The following is a 22,521-nucleotide window of genomic DNA, read 5'->3' on the forward strand; positions in this document are numbered from 1 at the left end:
TGTGGCTTTTTCTATCAGTGAATCTGCCAATTATAATTTTAAAAAGTATTGTACTACATCTTTAACTAGTAATATATTGACCAGAGCATCTATACAGAGACAAGTTACAACTGAATACTTTAGCAGTCATACCATCAATTCAGTGCAATATAAGAAAGCTCATTGCTTCACAATAGTAGTAAGTTTGAAACTTCAGAAACTGTTGGGAGTCTATGGGTATTTAACAAATTTGATAACAAATCTAAAAAGCATATCTGTACTGCTAACCAAAATCTTTTAATGACTTTCCAAAACCTATGGCAAAAAGAAGTTCACATTCCATTTTGTGGAATTTAAAGTTCTTCATAATCAGTATCTCAATTAGTTTTCTAGTCTTATCTTCTGGCATTTTTCCATACCACAGCCCATATTTTAGCTGCACAGAATTACCTACAAATCCTATAACACATCCTGCATCTCCATGTTTCTTTCCTGGCTCCTCTTGAATTAAATAACTTTCCCATCATCTTCCATAGCAAGAATCTATTCACCCTTGAAGATTCTGTTGAATTGTAAGCTCAGTAGAAGGCATGTTGCATGAAAGGATTTCTGTTTGTATTGTTAACTGCTCTATCCCTAGAAAGGAGCCTGGCAAACAGCAGGTACTCAGTAAATGTTTGTTGAATTAATTGAGTAAATACAATGTGAGTGCCTCTGTGAAGACTTTTCTTACTACACACATGCCCCAGTTTTCTGTTATTTCATTTTTTGGTACTAATCTTTCAACACTGCATTGTGATTACATTTGTATAAATGGATCTTTCACTGCACTTAATCTGGAGAGCAAAGATCACATGCAACTATTTATTTTTATCCTTAATTGCTATGCAGTGCAACAAATACATAGAAGGCAGTCTGTAACGGTTGACGAAATAAATGGATACTATGGTTTGAAATCTGAATTCTTCTTCTCCCCTTCCATATTTATCCAGAAAGCAACATGGCTAGGACACGCAAAGAGCCAGGAAAAAAATGCAAAACTGGCTAAAGAATAGTGAGCATGCACTAAACCCACCCTATTAACCAAACTACAATTTCTAGTAATGCCAGGCTACAGATGGCGGGTAGCAACAGGGTAGCAGCAAAATGTAAGTAGTAGACTACAATGAGAGGCAAAAATGGAAAGAACTGTCCACTATCTTTTAAAAAAAGTTACCAAATGATATTTTAAAACTGAACTCCACCAATAAACCTCATAAAATTTGTTTGTTTAGTAAGAATTCTGTTCTATGCACTACATTGGGAGAAAATGTCATTAATGTTTATCACTGGAAATGAAAGACATCATTAGAAATTATTCTGAGACAGAGAAACTAATCACCAGGCAACTTATAAATAGTAAAAGCTAAAGATTGTCTTCTAAATGCCTAACGAAATCAAACCCAGTTTCCAATTATATTCAATGATAATGACAACACTCAAAATACATAAGAATTACATTAGCAACATTTGCCAAGCCTTGTGTTTCCCCTATTGAGGTTTTTCTCAAATGTCATTCACATTCAGCTGTTTAAAACGCAAAAGTGCTCAATTTAATTCTTAGTCGATTTAGAGTTACAACATTTTCTCTTGTTTTCTAGACACAATAAAATGAAAACTTTCAGGATTCTCCTCTACATTTTTGCTGGTCAGTGACCTGGGGCAAAACTAAAGTGGCCACAAGAAAGCACACATGTTCAATTCCACTCACAGTTCAAAGACCCAAGCAGGGCCAATGTTTTCTCCTAGTCTACTCAAGTGGTAGAAGCTTTGTGAAGGAAAAGGCTCACATTATATTCACTTTTGACTTACTGGTTGGAGCAGATAGATCAGCGATTCCTCTTGGATTATTATAATTGGAAAAGGAGTGATGTGAGTTGCTTGGAACAAGGTATTCACAGATGCCATAATCTGGTCAAAACGCCCAGCAAGGCCTCCCAGTGTCACGATCACATCAACCTAAGCAAGGAAGGTAAAACTGGGAGTCACATAGAGTCACATATAAAAAATAAGTAAAAATACAGAATATTGTTTAAGTTTCAAAATAATACATTAAAAAGGCTTAATGTGTGATCCATAAAGATGGCATGACTTTAGAATAATAACCTGTTAACCAAGCACCAATAGAACTTATTCAATTCCTAGAGAAATAGGTGGTATCAGGTCATGAAGCCAAATGTTGTGTTTCTTTGGTTCAATGGTTATACCAGGGATTTTGCAAAGTGCTTTACATACAAGATGTTCAAGAGTTTGACGAATGAATAAATGAAGACATTGCAAGAAAAGACTCATTAGCCTAAAGAAGAAATAGATTAATTGCCATACTGTGGGAATGTACACTTCAAAATGGGGTTCCATAACAACACTAAAAGTAAATTACAGAGAAGAACCAAGTTCTGAAATGAGTTTCCTATTTGTGACCTTATCAGAATGTAAGAAGAATGGGAATTTTTACTAAGGGTAACATGCTTCACGTTAAGCTTAAAATATTTTAAGACAGGCAAACCAATAGCTAAAAGAGTATAACTGGATTGTTTGTAACACAAAGGATAAATGCTTCAGGGGATGGATATCCCAGTTTCCATGATGTGATTATTACACACTGCACGCCTGTACTAAAATATCTGTATGTTCCCCCAGAAATATATACATCTAGTATGTACCCAGGAACATCAAAAATTAAAAATCAAAGAAACCAGGCAGGCCGCGCGTGGTGGCTCACGCCTGTAATCCCAGCACTTTGGGAGGCTGAGGCAGGCGGATGACGAGGTCAAGAGATCGAGATCATCCTGGCCAACATGATGAAACCCTGTCTCTACTAAAAATACAAAAATTAGCTGGGCCCACATGGTGGTGTGCACCTGTAGTCCCAGCTACTGGGGAGGCTAAGGCAGGAGAATCACTTGAACCCGGGAGGCAGAGGTTGCAGTGAGCCGAGATTGTGCCACTGCACTCCAGCCTGGGCAACAGAGTGAGACACTGTCTCACAAAAAAGAAAAAAAGAAACAGAAACCAGGCAAACCATGTATCTAAAGGATCTATTGTTCTCCTTGGAGATCTTTTTAGAATTCGAAGAATTAGGTTTTGTGTTTCAGAAAGACCATGTACTCTAGGAAGTATGTATTACTCCAAATACACAGGCAATGTCCAGGACATCTGTTAATATTCAGAGGAAAGAGTTAACTTGTAAGCAATTAGACATAGACTTATCAAAGGGATGGCTTCTGTTTGTGATATCAAGTTAGGTAAATGATTTCTATTTATGTTTTGGAGGCCTTATTAAGAGGGCCACTACAGACCAGTTGGGAAAGGCCCAGAGATTATTTATGACTTCAGGAAAACTAGAGCATTTGCCTTAAACTGAAGACAAATACGTAAATAAGAAATTGTATACAAAATACAGAGAAAGTTCTAAGGCTGCAGTAAAAAGCTCATGGCATATTCCTATCCACATAATCCTAAATTCATATCAGAAGCAAGGCCTGATAAAAGTTTATTCGCTATACAGAATCTGAAATCCCTTTTTTAGGTTCTCAATTTTTCATTACTATACGCTAAGCCTTGAGGGATCCCATAACCTTTAAGACTGAAATTTAATCCCCATCTTCTACAATGGGATATCATGATGAATAAGCAATATCTGTAAATCAATCATTAAATTTTTCAGAAGAAAGTAGCAGCAAGATTACTTCTCATCACTACTTATTTTCCCTACAGCAAATATTTAGCAAGATTGATTAAAAACACTAGAGGATCAATGCAAGCTGCAGGTGGGACAGAAAAGGAATTGGCTTTGGATCATTTTTGCAGTTCTTTAGTTCTGGCTGTAAGTAGGACATGTGATCTTCACAGAGATATCAGAAATAGGACAGTGTTCAATCTAAAACAGACCATTTATAGACTGCAAGTGTGTCTTTTCTATGTGAACCCAAACCCCGGTGCATTTATTTCTAACATCACCCAGTCATACTTTGTTATAAACATTGACATCCTTGTGAATCTCTCCTTCTAGAGGAGGCCTATGAATCACAGCCACTAGTACAGTGTTTGCAACAGAGTAGACTACAGGTATTTACTGAGCTTCCCTTGAGCATATAAATACTCAGGAAAAACTGAATAAATAACCAGAGAGGCAAGAAGCTAATTATTAGGTTGAGTTAACATCACCTAACTCCTACAAAATAGTACTTTCTTACTTGGAAATGATTCCAACAGGTAGTAGCTTTTGAAAAAAAGCGAACACGTCATATTTATTAGCTCAGATATACATCCGATGCTTTTAAAAGCTTTATTTACAAGCTAATGACAAGAAAAATTCAACCAGTGTTTGCTGATCATTTACCATGTGCTAGGAAATATCCTAAACACTTAGGATATATCAGCAAAAATACATAAGCCCCTGCCTTCATGGAGTTAATATTCAAATGAAGGATAATATACACTCGATAAAAAGGTTTTTTCAAATGAATATATAAGTTAGAATGTGAAAAAGGTGGTAAATGCTAAAAAAGAATAATAGAGTGGAGAAAGGAAGATAAAAAATGTTGGTTGGAGGGATGTTTCAACTTTAAATAAGATAGCTACAGTAGGCTGCAATGAAAAAGTAATAAAGTAGAAAAAGACTTGAAAAGTTGAGGGAATTAGCCACATATGTGGACATCTGGGGCAGGAGAGTAGGGGGTGGGATGATGTTTCAGAGAACAGACTATAGTAATATAGTGACAATGTTCCATGGCTACAGGCATTGGCAAAGAGCTTTAGGAGTTAAGTTGCTAGAGCAAAATGAAAAATTAGTAGAAGTAGGAAAAATCAGGGTAAAATGCAAGTGTTAGATTTGTATAGAGCTTTGTTAAGTCATTGTAAAGTCCTTGGTTTTTATTAACATTAAATCGGGCCCATTTTGGGCTGAGGATTGATATGATCTATATATTTTAAAAAGTCACCATGCTGAGCGTGTTGAGAATGAACTGTGGAAAGGCAAGAAGGAAAGTCAGGAAATATAAAGAGATCATTATAGTAATACAGATAAGAGATAAGTTTGTTACCCCTTATTACTCCATCAAACATGATTATCCATGGCATCTACACAGCAAAACTCAGTGGTCAATTCCAAGTCCTTTTATTACTTAATCCTTCAGCAATATCTGACAAGTGAAAAAAAGTAAGGATAGCTTAAGAGACTTATGGGACACCATCAAATATAACAACTTACATATTATTGGTGTACTAGGAGAAGAAGAGAAAGAGAAAGGAACAGAAAATATATTTGAAGAAACAATGGCAGAAAACATCCCCAGCCTGGGGAAGGAAATAGAAAGCAAATCCAAGAAGCCTATGATAAATCAAATAAGATAAATGCAAAAAAGACCCACACCAAGGCACATCACTGTCAAAATGTCAAAAGTTAGGGTGTTGAAAGCAGCAAGGAAAAGTGAATTGTCACAAGTAAAGGAATCTCCACAAAAGTATCAGTGTATTTCTCAGCAGAAATATTGCAGGCCAGAAGGGAGTTAAATGATACATTCAAAATCCTGAAGGGGGATGGGGGTTGTTCTGTCAACCAAGAATACTACTGCCAGCAATCTTGTCTTTTGAAAATGAAGAGGTAATAAACACTTACTCAGACAAACAAAAACTGAGAGAGCTTATCATCACTAGACTTGTCTTATAAGAAATACCAAAGGGCGTTCTTCAAGCAGAAGAAGAGGATACTAATTAGTAACATTAAAATATATGGAAGTATAAAACTTTAAGTATAAAAGCAAGTATATTGTCAAATCCAATACACTCTAACACCGAAACAGTGCTGGGTAAACAATTATACCTCTAGTATAAAGGATAAAAGGCAAAATTACTAAAAACAAAACTACAGCTTTAATAATTTTTCAAGTGATTATATATTATAAAAAACATAAAGCAAGACATTAAAAACATAAAATGTGGGAAGTAGAAGAGTAAATGTGTAGTGTGTATGTGATCAAAATTAAGCTGTTATCAATTTAAAATAGCCAGTTTTAAGTATAAGATGTTTTATGTAAGCCTCAGGGTAACCACAAAGCAAAATCCTATAAGAGATACACAAAAGATAAGAAGAAAAGATCTAAAGCATACTACTACACGGAGCCATCAAACCACAAAGGAAGAACACAAGAGGAAAAAAAAAGAACAGAAGATCTGAAAAACAATTGCTCTACAGAAAACAATGAACAAAATGGCACTAGTAAGTCTGCACCTATCAATAATTATTTAAATGTAAATGGATTAACTTTTCCAATCAAAAAGCATAGAGTGGTTGAATATATTGTTTTAAAGACTCAACATGGAATGCCTTTTTTATTCCTTCATTTTCAGTCTATGAGTGTCCTTTAAAGACTTGCTTTACTTTAAAGGACACTTGTAGGCTGAAGATGAAGGAATAAAAAAGACATTCCATGAAAATGGAAACAAAAAGAATGCAGGGGCAGCTGTACATAATACAAACAAAATAGACTTTAGGTAGAAAACAGTAAAAATAGACAAAGAAGATTCTTATATACTGACAAAGGGATCAATTCATCAAGAGGATATAACAATTGTAAATATATGTCCACCCAACATTAGAGCACCTAAATATATAAAGTAAACATTAAGAGATCTGAAAGGAGACAAAGACTTCAACACAATACTAGTAGGAGATTTCAATACCCCACTTCAAACATTAGAAACATTAGACAGGTCATCCAGACAGAAAATCAATAAGAAAACACTGGACTTGAACTGTACTTTAAAGTACCACAAATGAACCCAAAAGACATATACAGAACATTCTATCCAACAGCAACAGAAGACACACTCTTCTTAAGTACACATGAAACATTCTCCAGAATAGATCATATGTTAGGTCATGGAACAAGTCTAACAAATTTAAGAAGATAAAAATCATATTAAGTATCTTCAACATAGTCCTGAAAGTCCTAGCCAGAGCAATTAGGCAAGAGAAAGAAAGAAAAAGCATTCAAACAGGAAACGATGAAGTGAAATTGTATCTGTTTGTTGATGTCATGATCTTATTAATATATACAGGAAATCCTAAAGAAGCTACCAAAAAATGGTTTAAACTGATAAATTCAGTAAAGTTGTAGGGTGCAAAATAAAAAATCAGTAGTTTCTATATAGTAACAATGAACTGTCTGAAAAAGAAGTGAAGAAAACAATCCCATTAATAATAGAATCAAAAAATGTTTAGGAGTAAATTTAATCAAATTATAAGTGAAAGATCTGAATACTAAAAACTATAAAACATTAATAAAAAATTAAAGATGACACAAATAAAAGATATCCCATATTCTTGAATTGGAAGAATTAATATTGTTAAAATGTCCATATTACTTACAATGCTACAGATTCAATGTAATCCCTATAAAAATTCCAATGTAGTTCTTCACAGAAATAGAAAAAATATTCCTAAAATTCATATGGAGTCATAAAAGACACCAAATAGATAAAGCAATAATCAATAAAAAGAATAAAGCTGGAGGTATCACACTACCAGATTTCAAAATATATTACAATACTATAGTAATCAAAACAGCATACTGACATAAAAACAGATACATCAACCAATGCAATAGGATAGGGAGCTCCAAAATAAACCCACGTATCTATGGTCAATTGATTTGCGACAAAATTGTGAAGAACACACATTGGAGAAAGTGTAGTCTCTTCAATAAATGATGTTGGGAAAACTAGATATCTACATAAGAAAGAAAGAAATTGGAGGCCAGGCATGGTAGTTCATGCTTGTAATCGCAGAACTTACAGAGGCCAAAGCAAGAGGATTGCTTGAGGCCAGGAGTTCAAGACCAGCCTAGGCAACATAGCAAGACCCCATCTCTACCAAATAAATAAATAAATAGATAAATAAATAAATAAAAGATAAAGAGTAAAAAAAATTAGCTTTGCATGGTGGCACACATCTGTAGTCCTAGCTACTTGGGAAGCTAAGGCAGAAGGATCGCTTGAGTCTGGGAGTTGCTTGGGTCCTTACCTCACCCCTTATGAAAGAATCAACTCAAAATATATTAAGGATTTACACATACGAGCAGAAACCATAAAACATAAGAAGAAAACATGGAGAAAAAGCTCTATGACCTACATTGTTCTGGGTAGAAACTCCTTAGATAATGACCCCAAAATCACAAGCTACAAGGGCTAAAACAGACAAATGGGATTGGTTCAAACTAAAAGGCATCTGCACAGCAATAGAAACAATTAATAAAGGAGGCACCCATGAGCTGGGAGAACATATTTGCAAATCATACATCAGATAAGGGGCTACTATTCAAAATATATAAGAAACTCAGACTACTCTGTAACAAGATAACAAATAACCCTTTTTAAATATAGGCAAAGGATTTGAAGACATTTCTGAAAAGAAAACATAGAAATGGCCAACAGATATGTGAAGAAATGCTCAACATGCTTCAATCATCAGATGAATGCAAATTAAAACCACAATGAATTATCACCTCACAACTTTTAGATTGGCTATTATCAAAGAGTTGAAAGATGAGTGTTGGTGAAGATGTGGGGAAAAGGGAAACCTTATACATACACTGTTGGTGGTTTTACAAATTAGTACAGCTATTTTTCAAAAATATGTATGGAATTTCCTCTAAAAACTGAAAATAGAATCATGATATGATCCACCAATCCCACTACTGGGACATACCCAATGGAATGGAAATCGGTATGCTGATGAGATACTTGCATTCATTGCAGCATTATTCACAATAGTCAAGATATGGAAATAACCCAAGTATCCACCAAATGGGTTAAAAACTGTGGTATATATAAATAATGGAATACAATTCAGCCTTTAAAAATAAACTAGGAAATTCTATCATTTGTGACATGAATGAACCTATATAAGCCAGAAACAAAGAAACAAATACTGTCTGATCTCATATGTGGAATCTATAAAAGTCAAACTCATAGAAGTAGAGAGTAAAATGATAATTATCAGAGGCTGGTGTATGGGGGAAAAAAGACATCGGTCAATGAGTACAAAGTTACAGTTAGAAAAAATAAGGTCTGGTGTTCTATTTCACAGCACAGTGATGACAGTTAATAATGTATTATATATTTCAAAATAGCTAAAAGTGAGGATTTTCAGTGTTCTCACCACAAAGAAATGATAAATACTTAAAGTGATGCACATTCAAATTATCCCGATTTGATCATTCCACAATGTATATACATGTATCAAAACATCACTGTGTACCCCATAAACATATACAGTCAATTAAAAATTTAAAAAATATTTGTGCATACATACATAAAGGTACTCAGCACATACCTATTATGCCATATTTTAAATATATAAAATGTAAAATATCAATTTCTGACTGCTTTCCATATATTTCCCAAAGTCAGGATATTTTACATGGACCATTTTGTTTACAAGATGAGTGTGATGGGAATAAAGGTGGCCTGTGGTTTTCATATGCAATCCCATCTAGCGAAAAGGACCTTGAAACTCTGGATTAAAACATTGGAGGTCTAGCTATAGCACTGCATGCTACTTAAGTAGCCATGGAACCACATATATGTTACATGACCGCTTTGTGATCTGGGTCACTCATCTGTAAAGGAAGGGGATGCACTAAATTTATTATCATATTTTTCAAGATTCTTTTCACTTATAAGTCCATATAAGCTTCTCCGTTTTTCCACCATAATAAGTTAAATAGTCATAGTGTGTATTTTCTTTAGAAAATAAATGCAAAACTCAGCTTTGCATTATTTACCTTAATAGAATCATGACAAGACTGGTTGAGGGACATATAGCACCAAAAGAGAAGTAATTTCATTTTTCTATTATAGCAGTAAAAATCTTTTAGTAAACAAATGACAAGTTTTACTCCATTTGTCCTCAAAAAGGCTTAGAGACAGTATGCATGAAGTCTACAGCAGGCACCGTGGCTGTCAGCATATTTTAATTACAATTACTTCCCATAAATTGAATTCTAGAAATGCATAAATGGACAATTTCTTTGTGGCTCTCCCTGATAGACAGGGTGATCATACAACTTAATGTACAAACTGAGACACTTTTGACAGTAAAAATGGGGCATTATAAATACATTACACCAAGAATACAGGCATAAACTGGGACTATCCCATGTAAGCTGAGGCATATGTTTACCCTACTGTCTGAGAGTTACAACTAACGTTAGCATAGCAACTTAAAAAAATTAAACACTAGGGTATAAAACATTTAGATTATGCTTAATAAGCTTCCTTTAACTCTCAAAGATGTGTACTGCACTCTAGTGAGGCTTCAACAGAATAATGAAATTCTTGGTTTGTTTGATCCTATAATTTGAAGATGGAAGAGCCAATACAGGGTTTGGAGGAATGAGTGGGATCAAGATAGAGCAAGAACAAATAATCTGACCAAAAAAAAAAAAGAAGCAATATTAAAACATGTTTCAGTAAGCCTATAAAATAATTCTACTGATTAATATGAAGCTCAATGAGAAACCAGAGAAAGTAAAGAACTCGTATTTTATAGTACCAAGGTATGTTATATGAACAAACACAGGATATATCTTGTTGCATCTTGTCAGGCTGTGGAAGCACTAGTACAGGGATCCTGTTTCCATTTCAAGCAGGCTACATTATAATGTAAGGTCCAGTTTAATGTAAGCATGTTTGGGTGAGGCAGAAATAATGCCTTTGCAATGGCAAAATTTTGAGGCTTCCATTCTTAGATAAGAAAACCAAGGAAATTCTAGATTTATCTCAAATAATTCTTATTTCATCATCGTTGCCACAGCCTTAATTCAGAAATCATAATTCTCACATGGATAATTCCACTGGCATTCTTATCTACAATGTTGCCTCTATAACCAAGCAGTCTTTCAATTGGTTATGACAGTAAGTTGTCCAAATATTAAATCTGAGCTTGCCAATGTTCTGCTTAAAATTAGGTATTGGTGCCGGGCGTGGTGGCTCACGCCTGTAATCCCAGCACTTCGGGAGGCTGAGGCAGGCAGATCATGAGGTCAGGAGATCGAGACCATCCCGGCTAACATGGTGAAACCCCATATCTACTAAAAATACAAAAACTAAGCCGGGCATGGTGGCAGGCGCCTGTAGTCCCAGCTACTTGGGAGGCTGAGGCAGGAGAATGGTGTGAACCCGGGAGGTGGAGGTTGCAGTGAGACAAGATTGTGCCACTGTACTCCAGCCTGGCAGCCTGGGTGACAAAGCGAGACTCCATCTCAAAAGAAAAAAAAAATTAGGTAGTGGTTCTCCAGGCTCTACAAGATGAAGTCCATTTGCCTCCAGTTCTGTCCCATAAATCACATCTTCAACTCCCACCCCACATTTACATTCTAGAAATACAATCAGCCCTCTGTATCCATGGGTTCTGCATCCATTGGTTTCAACCAACTATGGATCAAAAATATACAGAAAAAAAACTGTGTCTGTACTGAACATGGACAGATTTTTTTCCTTGTCGTTATTCCTTAATCAATACAGTATAACAATTATTACATAGTATTGACATTGCATTAGGTATTATAAATAATCTAGAGATGACTTAAAGTATACAGAATGATGTACATAGGTTATATGCAAATACTATGCCATTTTATATCAGGGACATGAGCGTCCACAGATTTTGGTATGCACGGTAGGTCCTGGAACAAATCCCCCATAGATACCAAGGGACAACCATACTTTAATTCTCAGAACACGGCTGTGCATGGTGGCTCACACCTATAATTCCAGCACTCTGGGAGGCCGAGGCAGACAGATCACCTGAAGTCAGGAGTTTGAGACCAGCCTGACCAATATGATGAAACCCCATCTCTACTAAAAACACAAAAATTAGCTGGAGATGGTGGCATGAGCCTGTTATCACATGGTGATGCACATCTGTAGTCCCAGCTACTTGGGAGGCTGAGGCAGGAGAATCGCTTGAACCCGGGAGGAGGAGGTTGCAGTGATCCGAGATCGCGCCATTGCACTCCAGCCTGGGCAACAAGAGCAAAACTCCGTCTCAAAAAAAAAAAAAAGTCTCAGAAAACATCACAAGATTTCCAACTTTAGTGCTTAAACTATCACCTTTCCCCTCCTTTCCTTGTAAAGCATGTAATTACTGTAAATATTTCCAAAAGATGCCTAACTCCACCACCTAAAAAAGTGAACTTGGTTGGATAGAATGTTTTCATCCTACTTTTCTAAACTCTTAACATAGTGTTATTAAGAAATGTCATAAATATGTTGTCTTAGCTCTGGCTGCTTTAACAAATTAGACTGAGCAGCTAAACAACATTTATTTCTCATAGTTCTGGAGGCTGGAAAGCCCAAGAGCAAGGTGTCAGCAGACGCAGTTCTGGTGAGGACCCTCTTCCTGGTTTGCAGATGGCCATCTATTCATTGCATCCTCACATGGTCACGGCAGAGAGTAGAGAGGAACAAGCTCTTTTTTTATAAGGGCTAATCCGACTCATGAAGTCTCCACCCTCCTGAACGAATTACCTTCCAAAGACCCAACCTCCTAAATACAATCACACTGGGGGTAGGATTACAACATATGAATTTTGGGAGACACAAACACTCAGTCTATAACACATGATTATAAAAAATCTTTTTTTTCCAACATGTTATTTTTTTAAAAAAGGTGTTTTTAAAAAAGGAGAAGGAACACACACATGAAGAGTCAGCAATGTATACACGCTTCTTTGCATCTGAAAAACTACAGGAGCTGTGATGAGGATCTGTGCTAAGATATGTGTCTGTTATAAACCATAATCCCCTGATAAAAGTTTTAGCATAAAATCCCAGGCAGCCTATACCTTCATTAACTCTCTAGCACTGATGCCCCTGTACCTCTCTGGAGAGCTCAGCCAAGGGACTCCAACTTCCTTGCATAAGTAGAAGAAGAAAGTCTTGCTGGCAGAGGTCCTTGACACACTAAGATGGGAACCAGCAGTAGAAGAGTCCAGGAGAGACTGACCAATCCCAGTGAAGTTCTCTGCTAGCTTGTTAAAGGAAGCAAATGTAAATATTGCCTGAAACCAGGGTGTATGTGTGATTATTACATTCTCTCAGGACTGCCTCTTCTTTGACATCCCAGAATTAAGGGGTTTACCTTTAACTTTGAATACTCAAAACAAACACTTCCCTTATTCTGGTTAGCCCTTACTATACCTTCAAGACTCAGCAGACTGACCACCTCCACTAGGAAGGAGTCTTTGAACACTCTAGGCTGGAAAACATTTGCTTCAATGGGCTTCTCACCTACCCTATCAGACTTCTACTATAGCACTACTGACACTGTATCAAGATAATCTGATTACAAGTGCATCTACCACAAAAGACAGGACAGTCTGAGAGTCAGAAACTCGGTCTCATTCAGTTTGCATTTCTCAATCTATAATACCTAGCAGAGTGCCTGGCACATGCATAATAGATGTTTGTTAGCTGAATAGTTATAGTTTTGAGGTTTCAATTTTGTCAAAAAAGATCAATCAGCACCAAGTATATACTTTAAGGCTAATTTCTGAGGTCTCTATTCCTTTCTCAAATTCTTGTTGGAGAAAATGACTAAAGTATTGTTCTTCAAAGAACACTGTAATTGGTTCTTTTATTACTGTCATTAGATTTTCCATCCTTCAATGCAGCTTGCATACAACCATTACATTATTTTTCTAAATTGCCTTATGATTTTCTGTTCAAAATTTTTTAATAGCTTACCATTATCTATATAGATCAAGGTTCAAATTTCTTATCTAGAAATTAAAGATTCTTCATATGTTGACCCCAAACAACCTAAATCTGATGACTGCTGTGACATTTCTCCTCCTTTAGAGCACTCCCTAACTACAATGGATGCAGTGCTTTTATCATAGGTGTGTTCTGTTTACCCTCAGATTGCTTCAAAGAATCTCTGAAAGCACTTTAATTTCAGGTACTCTGGTCATGACAATGTATAGGACAATGACAGAGAGTTCACTCCCTGAACAATGAAAACCTTTTCTGATTCACCCTGGGCAAGGATTTTGAATCTTTTAATTAAACATTTCAAGCCTGGCTGCCTTATGATTTTGTAATAATCATGGTTGTAATAATAGTGCTTTCCTCACAAAGCTGTCTTGAATATTGACATTTCCTTGATTAACTGGACTATAGGTTTTCAAGCCAGACCAATGAGATCCCTATAGATGGGACATTTTTTGCACATAAACAAAAACAACAGCATTATATCTAGAAAATGCAGAAATGTGTTATTTTTCTTCCCCATACAAATATACCATGGGACAGGAAGGGCAAATATGCATGTATTTACATTTCCCTATATCAGAAGTGAGTGATAACGAGAGTTGAATGGAATAAAAAAACCCTTGTGGGAAGTTTCTTTTTTAACATAATTTTATTCAACTTATCTTTGCTGAAAATTAAATTCTTTGAGGAGAAGAGTAGGAATTATGAGTAAATAACAATACATAAAATTAGGGTCTGTATAAACAGGATAGATATTATAAAACCTACTAGAGGTAATTATGGTGTCCAAACCTCTCATATTCTCAGGATATGAAGATATTTTAGTGAATTCAAAGGCATTCCTTTTGAATTACGGGGGTTATGAGGAATGGAAAGATCCATTGTTTGTGGTTTAGAATGGCCATAATACCTAGTGTAGCATCTTTAACACACTAGGTGTTTAGTGTAAAATGAAAAATAAAAGTGTGACTTATATTCAGAAACAATTAGCTATTTGAAGATAGATTTTTGAAAGGATATTACAATTTTATTTTATAAATGTTGCTTGGTACACAATTGAAAACATTCCAAAATTTATTGTTGAAGTCTTACTCAAAAAGTATCAAGTATTGTTTACTCTGGCTAAAAATTCTCTAACATACATAATGCCCCGCTAAAGTTGAATACCTGAAAGAACACTAACCAGCCACTCCTTCCCTTTCCATGGAAAATGGGTTATGATAGCTCAGAATCTGTATCTTCTTTCTTTAGTCACATCCACCAATGACCAAGTTGACAAAAGACAATTTGCCAAGCCACTTTGGAACTGATTGACTGTGATAAAGACATGCTGTGGTCCCAGGAGATTAGTATATCTGTAGTTGTGATCATTTCTTAATAGCAACTATCCTCTCTTTCATTATCATGATTCGTTTTAATCTAAGAATATTTCTTGCTTGAATTCAGCCATGAAATAAGCCTTAGTTGCATAGTCTCATTGAAAGTGATACATGAAACACCTGGCTTCCATGTCTGCATAAATTAGATTTGGCTATTTGTACTGTTTTTGGTGTATTATTTCCCCCAAAGTTTAGTGGTTTAAAACCCTCTCCACTTTTTATTGCCCAGTTATAACAGGTGGCCATCAGACTTGTTGTAGTGCAATCCTTAGATCTAGCAATCTGGTGTAATATACACAGTTTACGTTAATTATCCCCTTTCCACCTTCTGGGAGAATACAGAGCATTTTGATTGCAAATTTTGCACTTTTTCATTAACACTCTGGTTTCTAGATATGCACTGGACCATTTCATAATGCCAAATGAGAATGTTAAACATGTTACTGTAGTGACATTAATTACTTAAAGTGTATTTCTTGCAATGCAGTTAAGTTTGCTTCACGATGCAGTAAGTTTGCTTCACAAGTTGAAGCAACCCCCAGGTTGACCTTAAAATGATAAGCAATGCTATTTGCTATTTTACTTAAACGTATTCCATATCCATGAGCATTACAGTAAATCTGTAATCTGGGATAAAATATTTGTTCAAATAATAATTTCCTCTCTAAAATAATTCCCTTTATTTATATGAATGCTTTACAAAAAAAAAAAATCAGAATCTTTAGGGTCAATCTGATACGCATCTAAATTCTCTAGCAGAAATAGATGAAGAAACAGAATTAAACTGCAATCAATATAACTTGATTTAGCTATTTCTATTTCCTAATATGTTTCAAGATACCCTGATCCAGTTGTTCATATTGAGAATTATATACATCGACATATATGTTCACAGGGGAAGGTACACAGCAGATTCAGGAAAGAAGCTAGTATCATCTTATTTCTACTCCATGCATCTGGATTTTCTATGCCATTTTCTGTTATGAAACAGCACGTTAACCATGGAGTGTTAAGTACAAATGGGAAAGCAGAGGGTCATGGACACAACAGAAACATCTTCTACTTCCAGCTACTAACAGAGATGGATAGAGAGTGAATACTATAGGATTCCATCTTCTTCTTTAACTTAAATGGAACTTTCTGAGATACCTAGGCTCATCACTAACACAAAGCAAAAAATTACATGCATCTCTTTTCTTCATTACCTATTTAATCACCACTAAAAATATATCGATCTGACATATGTAGACCTGTAATGAGCAGTAACATCATTCCAGTTTTTCAGTCATGACTTAAACTATAAGCCAAACATTTATTTTTGTTTGTTTTTGAGACAGGGTCTCACTCTATTGCCCAGGCTGGAGTGCAGTGGTGCAAGAACTGCTAAACTGCAGCCTTGACCTCCAAGTCTCAAGCTATTCTCTCCCCTCGGCCTCCCAAGTAACTGAGACTAAAGGCATGCACGACTACACCCTGCTAATTTTTGTTTGTTTTTAGAGACAAGGTCTCACTATGTTGCTCAGGATGGTCTCAAACTTCTGGGCTCGAGCAATCCTCTGCCTCAGCCTCCAAAAGTGCTGAAGTTATTGGCATTAGCCCCTGTGCCCAGCCCCAAAACATTTCTTAAAAATATAGACAGTATTATCATTGTGGACAATCATAATTATAGATATAGGGATTACCACATGTAATATCTCTGGCTAAGGAATATGCAGAATGAGGACAAATTTTATAATCTACTAAGTAATTTCAGGACGTTCTATTATATGTGAATTTTTCTTACAAAAGTCCTCAATATATAGTTTCTCCATCTGTAATTTCTGCATTCTCACAATGCTGTAATTCAAAATAAAATACTCCTTTTCATGTAAGGTCAGCGTGTCTTTTGCAGAGGAGCCCCACACCAACCAAATCTGGAATTCTCTGCATTAATAAGAAATTTTATCTAGCAAGTGAGTCATCAAGCTGAGATTCCTGGTAAGCAGATAAACTTAACCCTTGTCTTGGGGCCTGTAAAAAGCATGCTTCTCCTCTGGCAGGGATGGATTAGGTTGCCACAGCCTCTAAGGTAGTAAGCTTTTTATATCCGTAGCAACATCTCCCAAGTCACTTCAAAGCACTGGGTTTATCTATTTTCTCTCATTGCACAGCACTATAAAAAAGATTGCTGATCTCTAAGAAGGAGAAACAGAGATGTGAATTCCTCTTTTGAAGCCTTCTCCAAAATGATCTAGGAAATAGCCTGCTAACACAGGCTGATGCCCAGAAATCTTTTCCTTCTCTTTGCCTCTGTCTGATACTTAGCTTGCACTGCGTTTGTTCCAAAATCTGAACATACAAGTAGTTACTTTGGCACTCAACAAACAGAACAATGTTGTTATATACTAAAAAGCAAGGATTGGTGTATGTAGACATATTTATGTGTAACTGAATGATTGAATATATATATAAATGAATATATGTGTCATGTTACTTTCTAGAATCTTATAAAAATTATCAATTTAAGCTTACCATATCCCTTTGAGATACACAGGCATAGGTAAAAAGGTAGTGAAACTTGTCATAAAAGTATTATGATGCCTCAGTTACACAGCTGATGTTGGAATTGAACAGTATTCCTTTCATTGTTTCTTCTTCAAGAAAGACAACAAGATTTATTATTATCAAGTTCACAATGGCAATGGCATATGAGACAAGCTTTATGTATTCTCATGTTTTAGCTCTTGACTTTTACAAATAACTTAGAACTTGGAAGAAGCAGGTCCCAAAAGTTATAAAATACCAATTGAGGAAATGAGAGGAAGATATATGAACTGTACAATTTTTACTTACACACAACATACATCCTACTGAAGATCCTCTGTTATAGGTATAAATACTGAAGGTATTTATAATCAAATAATCATACATAATCATATAATAGTGGATATATAACCATTTACAATATAATTATATATATAATCATGTAATAGTAGATATAATAATGGATATTTCCATGTACTGCCAAAATAAAAAATTTCTCAATGGGTAAGTTCTGTGGCAATAGAATAAGCCCTGTTAAGTTAAAGCAGATACTTAATGTTTGCTAACATTTCATAAGAGTTTGTTACAACATGATTCATTTAATAAATATTTATGGAGTGCCCACTATGTGCCAGGTATTGTTTTAAGTGCTGAGGACACAGCAGAGTACAAACATGCAGAATTCCCTGTCCATGTGAAGTTTATAATATATTGAATGAATATGTAATAGAAACAAACATCCTAAATATGTAGTATGTCAGATGGTGACAAGAAAATTGAGCAGGGAAAGATATAAGGATGGCTCAATCAAGGGATTCAAGAGGTAGAGTTGAGGGGTGCTGCCTTAAATATGGTGTTCACAGAAGGCTTCAACATGAGCTGCAATTTCAGTAGAAAAAAACTATAATATTCCATTTTCTCAAAAAGGAATTATATATAAACAACTGCAGAGTAATCTATCCAAAAGAAGTTGAATCTATTCTGAAGAGGCAAGTTACAGTATTTATTACAGTAGTCTAAATCATTCTATGGTCACCTGTTAATCTGTCTCCTCTATTAGACTGAAGGCTGTTTGAGACGATGAACTTAGTCACGAAATCACAGCATACTGACTTAAACAGAACAGATATTAAGTCAAAGTTTGTTAAAATGACTGGAAGAAGATACCTAACAGCCTCTATAGTATATCTAAGATGAGGAAGTTTGCCAAGGAACTCTAACATGAACTTTTGCCTAATTTTAGGGTAATATATCCTTCCATGAGCATAAGGCATATAATGTCCATACTAGGATTAGCAAGGGTAGAGCAGATCCTTCCTTTTTTCTCCACACCAAGGCAAGGTACAAAAATAGTTTTCCTGGGTTGTGCATCTCACTCTCTGTTGGATACCACTATTAAATATAGAGATATATTTAATATATATAGGTTCCCTGGGAATAGGGGAAGTTTCAGACCTCACCTGGGAAATACATTAACATGTAAGAAGTTCTCAGTTTCATTCAAGTTTCTGATATTGAGAGTTCTTGTAAAATTAGAATATGTCAAAAAAAAAAAAAAACCCACAATACTATATTGAGAGTCCCATGAACCTGGGTAAAAAACTGTAACTAATTTAAGAGATTTCTAAGACATACTCTAATTCTTAAGTGATATTATTCCACAAAATCTATTACATTTAGTTGCACAAGAGTGTATTACTATTATTATCACCACTATCGTTAATTTTTAAAATAAGGACTTCCTATGGGACGGGCACTGAAGTAAGTGCTTTACCATGTAATGCTCTGTTATAGGTGGGTTAGTATTTTTACTTTACAGATGAGAAAATTGAGGCTTAAAGAACTTAAATACTGGCTGGGCGTGGTGGCTCACGCCTGTAATCCCAGCACTTTGGGAGGCCAAGGTGGGTGGATCACCTGAGGTCAGGAGTTCAAGACCAGGCTGGCCAACAAGGTGAAACCTCATCCTACTAAAACTACAAAAACTAGCCGGGCATGGTGGTGTGCGCCTGTAATCCCAGCTACTCGGGAAGCTGAGGCAGGAGGATCGCTTGAACCCAGGAGGTGGAGGTTGCAGTGAGCTGAGATCACACCACTGCACTCCAGTCTGGGTGACAGAGTGAGACTCTGTCTCAAAAAAAAAAAAACCAGCAACAAAAAAACCTTAAATATCTTTCTGCTGTCGTGCAGCTAAAAAGAGTGTCAGGCCTATCCTGAATACCTGACTTCTAATTACAATGCTTCGAAGATTAACGTTTTATTAAAGTTTAAGGTGGTATTATTACTTTCAATAATAAGCATATTCATTATCACAATTGGTAGAGACAAGCAAGATTCTCAAGCACCTGGACACATGTCCCAGGAGAATTAACACGGCATCAAGAATGCTAGCAAGAAGAGTCCTGCAGAAAGTTCTATATGCCAGCTAAGTTTTAGCACAATGTCCTTTGGAATGGAGAAAACTGATGTTATTAGAAATGCATTTATTCATTAAATAAATATTTCTTGAATACATAACAATGAGAGACAATAAAAAATTTAAAGCAGATATAGATTTAAGATGTATGATATGAATGGTGGTGAGATAATGTACTGAAGGGGGCAAGCAGAGGCTAATATAATAACCCAAGTGAGAAACGATAAATGTTTGAACTCACATAGTGGCAGCAAGACTGCAAAGATAAAAGTGGACATGACAGAGATCTGCAGAATTTCAGGGAGCTGTGACCAACTGTCAAGGGATGGTAGAGTAAAGCATAAAGTTACTCTTAGGTTTCCGCCAGGCAGGTGGATGGTAGTGCCATTGAATGAGAAAGGAAATACAAAAAGAGAAAACGAGATTCTTGTGAGAACAATGATGAATTTTGTTTTAGACAATAAAATGAAGTTCCTCTGGTCTTCCAGTTAGCAAGGAGAAAAACGGCTTTGGAGTTTAGGATTAAAGGTACAAATTAGGAGTTAATGAATGGCACAGAAGTGGTAAGTGAAGGTCACAGAAACAAGATAAAGAGGAGAAAAGCAGGTATGTCAGAATGTCAGCACAGGTAGTGCCCGAGAGAAAATGAGAGGCTGAAGGAGACCAGGACAGAGACTGACAGGCAAGAAGGAGAGGCAGGAATACATAGGTTAGTACTTCTAGAGTTAATCCTGATAAAAACATATGTAGCGACAGTTCTACCTTTGATAGAGTCTTACCATATTTTGAAATTTATCCCTTGGGACAGTGAGAAAGTTGAGAGCATCTGGGCTGTCTCCATAGTTTAAAGACCATCGAATGTCTACCTAAGATTTTCTACCAGGCATAATTTTCATGTAAAACAGTTGTCTAAATATGCCTCAGAAACTCACAATTTGAAATTTCCTGAGGAAATATTTTAAAGGTGGGAGAGTCCATAAAAGGCATTGTGGTTTTTTTTTGTTTGTTTGTTTTGTTTTGTTTTTTTGCCTAAGTACTAAGAAGCACTTGCCTTTATTCTATATTACTGTAAGCCATTCACTAAAAGATTATACCTGTTCTAGGGTAATAGCATATTTGAAACAGTGAATATATTTTCTCAATGAAGTGTTGTGTTTTGGAATAATTTTAGATTTACTAAAAAGTTCCAAAAATAGTACAAGGAGTATACTCTTCATCCAGTTTTCAGCAGTGTTAACATCTTGTCTAAACATGGTACATAGGATACAACTAAGACTGACATTGGCCACTACTATTAACTAAACTTTCAAGCTTATTCACATTTCAACAGCTTTCCACTAATGTCCTATTTTTCCACTACACACCAGAAATCAGGTTACCATACTGCAGTTAGTTGTCATGTCTTCTTCATCTCCTCTGGCCATAACAATTTCTCAGTCTTTCTCCGTTGGCCTTAAAAATGTTGGTCAGGCATTTTATGGAATCTTCTTCAATTTGGAGTTCTTTGACTATCTTAAAGGTTAAAGTGGAATTATGGACTTTAGAGAAGAACTCCACAAGTGCCCTTCTCAACTTACATCCATGTAGGAGGGTGTTACTAGTATGATATAACAATGTTATTAATGTTGTTTACTTGATTAATGTGGTATCTGCCAGGCTTCTCCACTATAAAGATTTTTTCCTTTTCAGAGTACATTTTTACACATACACACATATATGTTTTCCTTTAGATCATGCCAAAGATATCAGTTCATGAAAGCAGGCTGTACTGAGACACCAGAGTAACTGGAAAGATATTTCTTGGGGTACTATCATGGTTTCTCCTGCAACCCCATGAGTCACATCTTTTTATGCTGCTGAGTAATTAGTCCAATCAGATAGTTAGCTTTAAATTTTATTTTCAATTGAGGAGAATGTTTATATTTCGTATGAACATAAAACAAATCCACTAGTCCATTATAAAAAATAATGTACACCTAAATCCAATACTGATAATTAGAAGATAAAACAAAATATTCTAAGCTCATAGAATTTGCTGATGTATAAAGATAATGTATCTACCTGAGAAATGTCATGTAGAAATTAAATAGAAAGACTATTCTTAACAGAGTCCTAATGGTCAAGAGTTAATAACTTCAATTTGGACATAATCAAATAATACAGAAACGTCTTAAAATATGTAAATCACAATTCAGTACTTGCCCAGCCTATTAAGAAAATAAAAAAGAATAATATGTAATAAACCTATGGCCTTCAGTATTATTTAATTCACAGTCATTTATGTGTGTGTGTATGTGTACATGTATATATATATATATGTATATAATATAAGCATTTGCCCTCATTCATATAACCTACTCACCATCCTTCATTATTTGATTTAAAAACTGCTTAAGAAATTACATG

At 35.5% G+C, this 22,521-nt stretch overlaps 1 protein-coding gene across 4 annotated transcripts in view; it reads right to left on the reverse strand.

Moving 5' to 3' along the window:
• TPK1 (thiamin pyrophosphokinase 1) overlaps positions 1 to 22,521 on the reverse strand; it is a 386,905-nt gene that overhangs the window by 141,414 nt on the left and 222,970 nt on the right. For all 4 annotated transcript variants that reach the window (XM_024250411.3, XM_054559955.2, XM_054559957.2 and 1 more), the window contains one exon: positions 1,831 to 1,977. In XM_024250411.3, the coding sequence (XP_024106179.1) occupies positions 1,831 to 1,977 (147 nt within the window). The remainder of the gene's footprint in view (positions 1 to 1,830; positions 1,978 to 22,521) is intronic.

Source organism: Pongo abelii, chromosome 6, assembly GCF_028885655.2.
Source record: "Pongo abelii isolate AG06213 chromosome 6, NHGRI_mPonAbe1-v2.0_pri, whole genome shotgun sequence".
Classification (NCBI taxonomy): Eukaryota; Metazoa; Chordata; class Mammalia; order Primates; family Hominidae; genus Pongo; species Pongo abelii.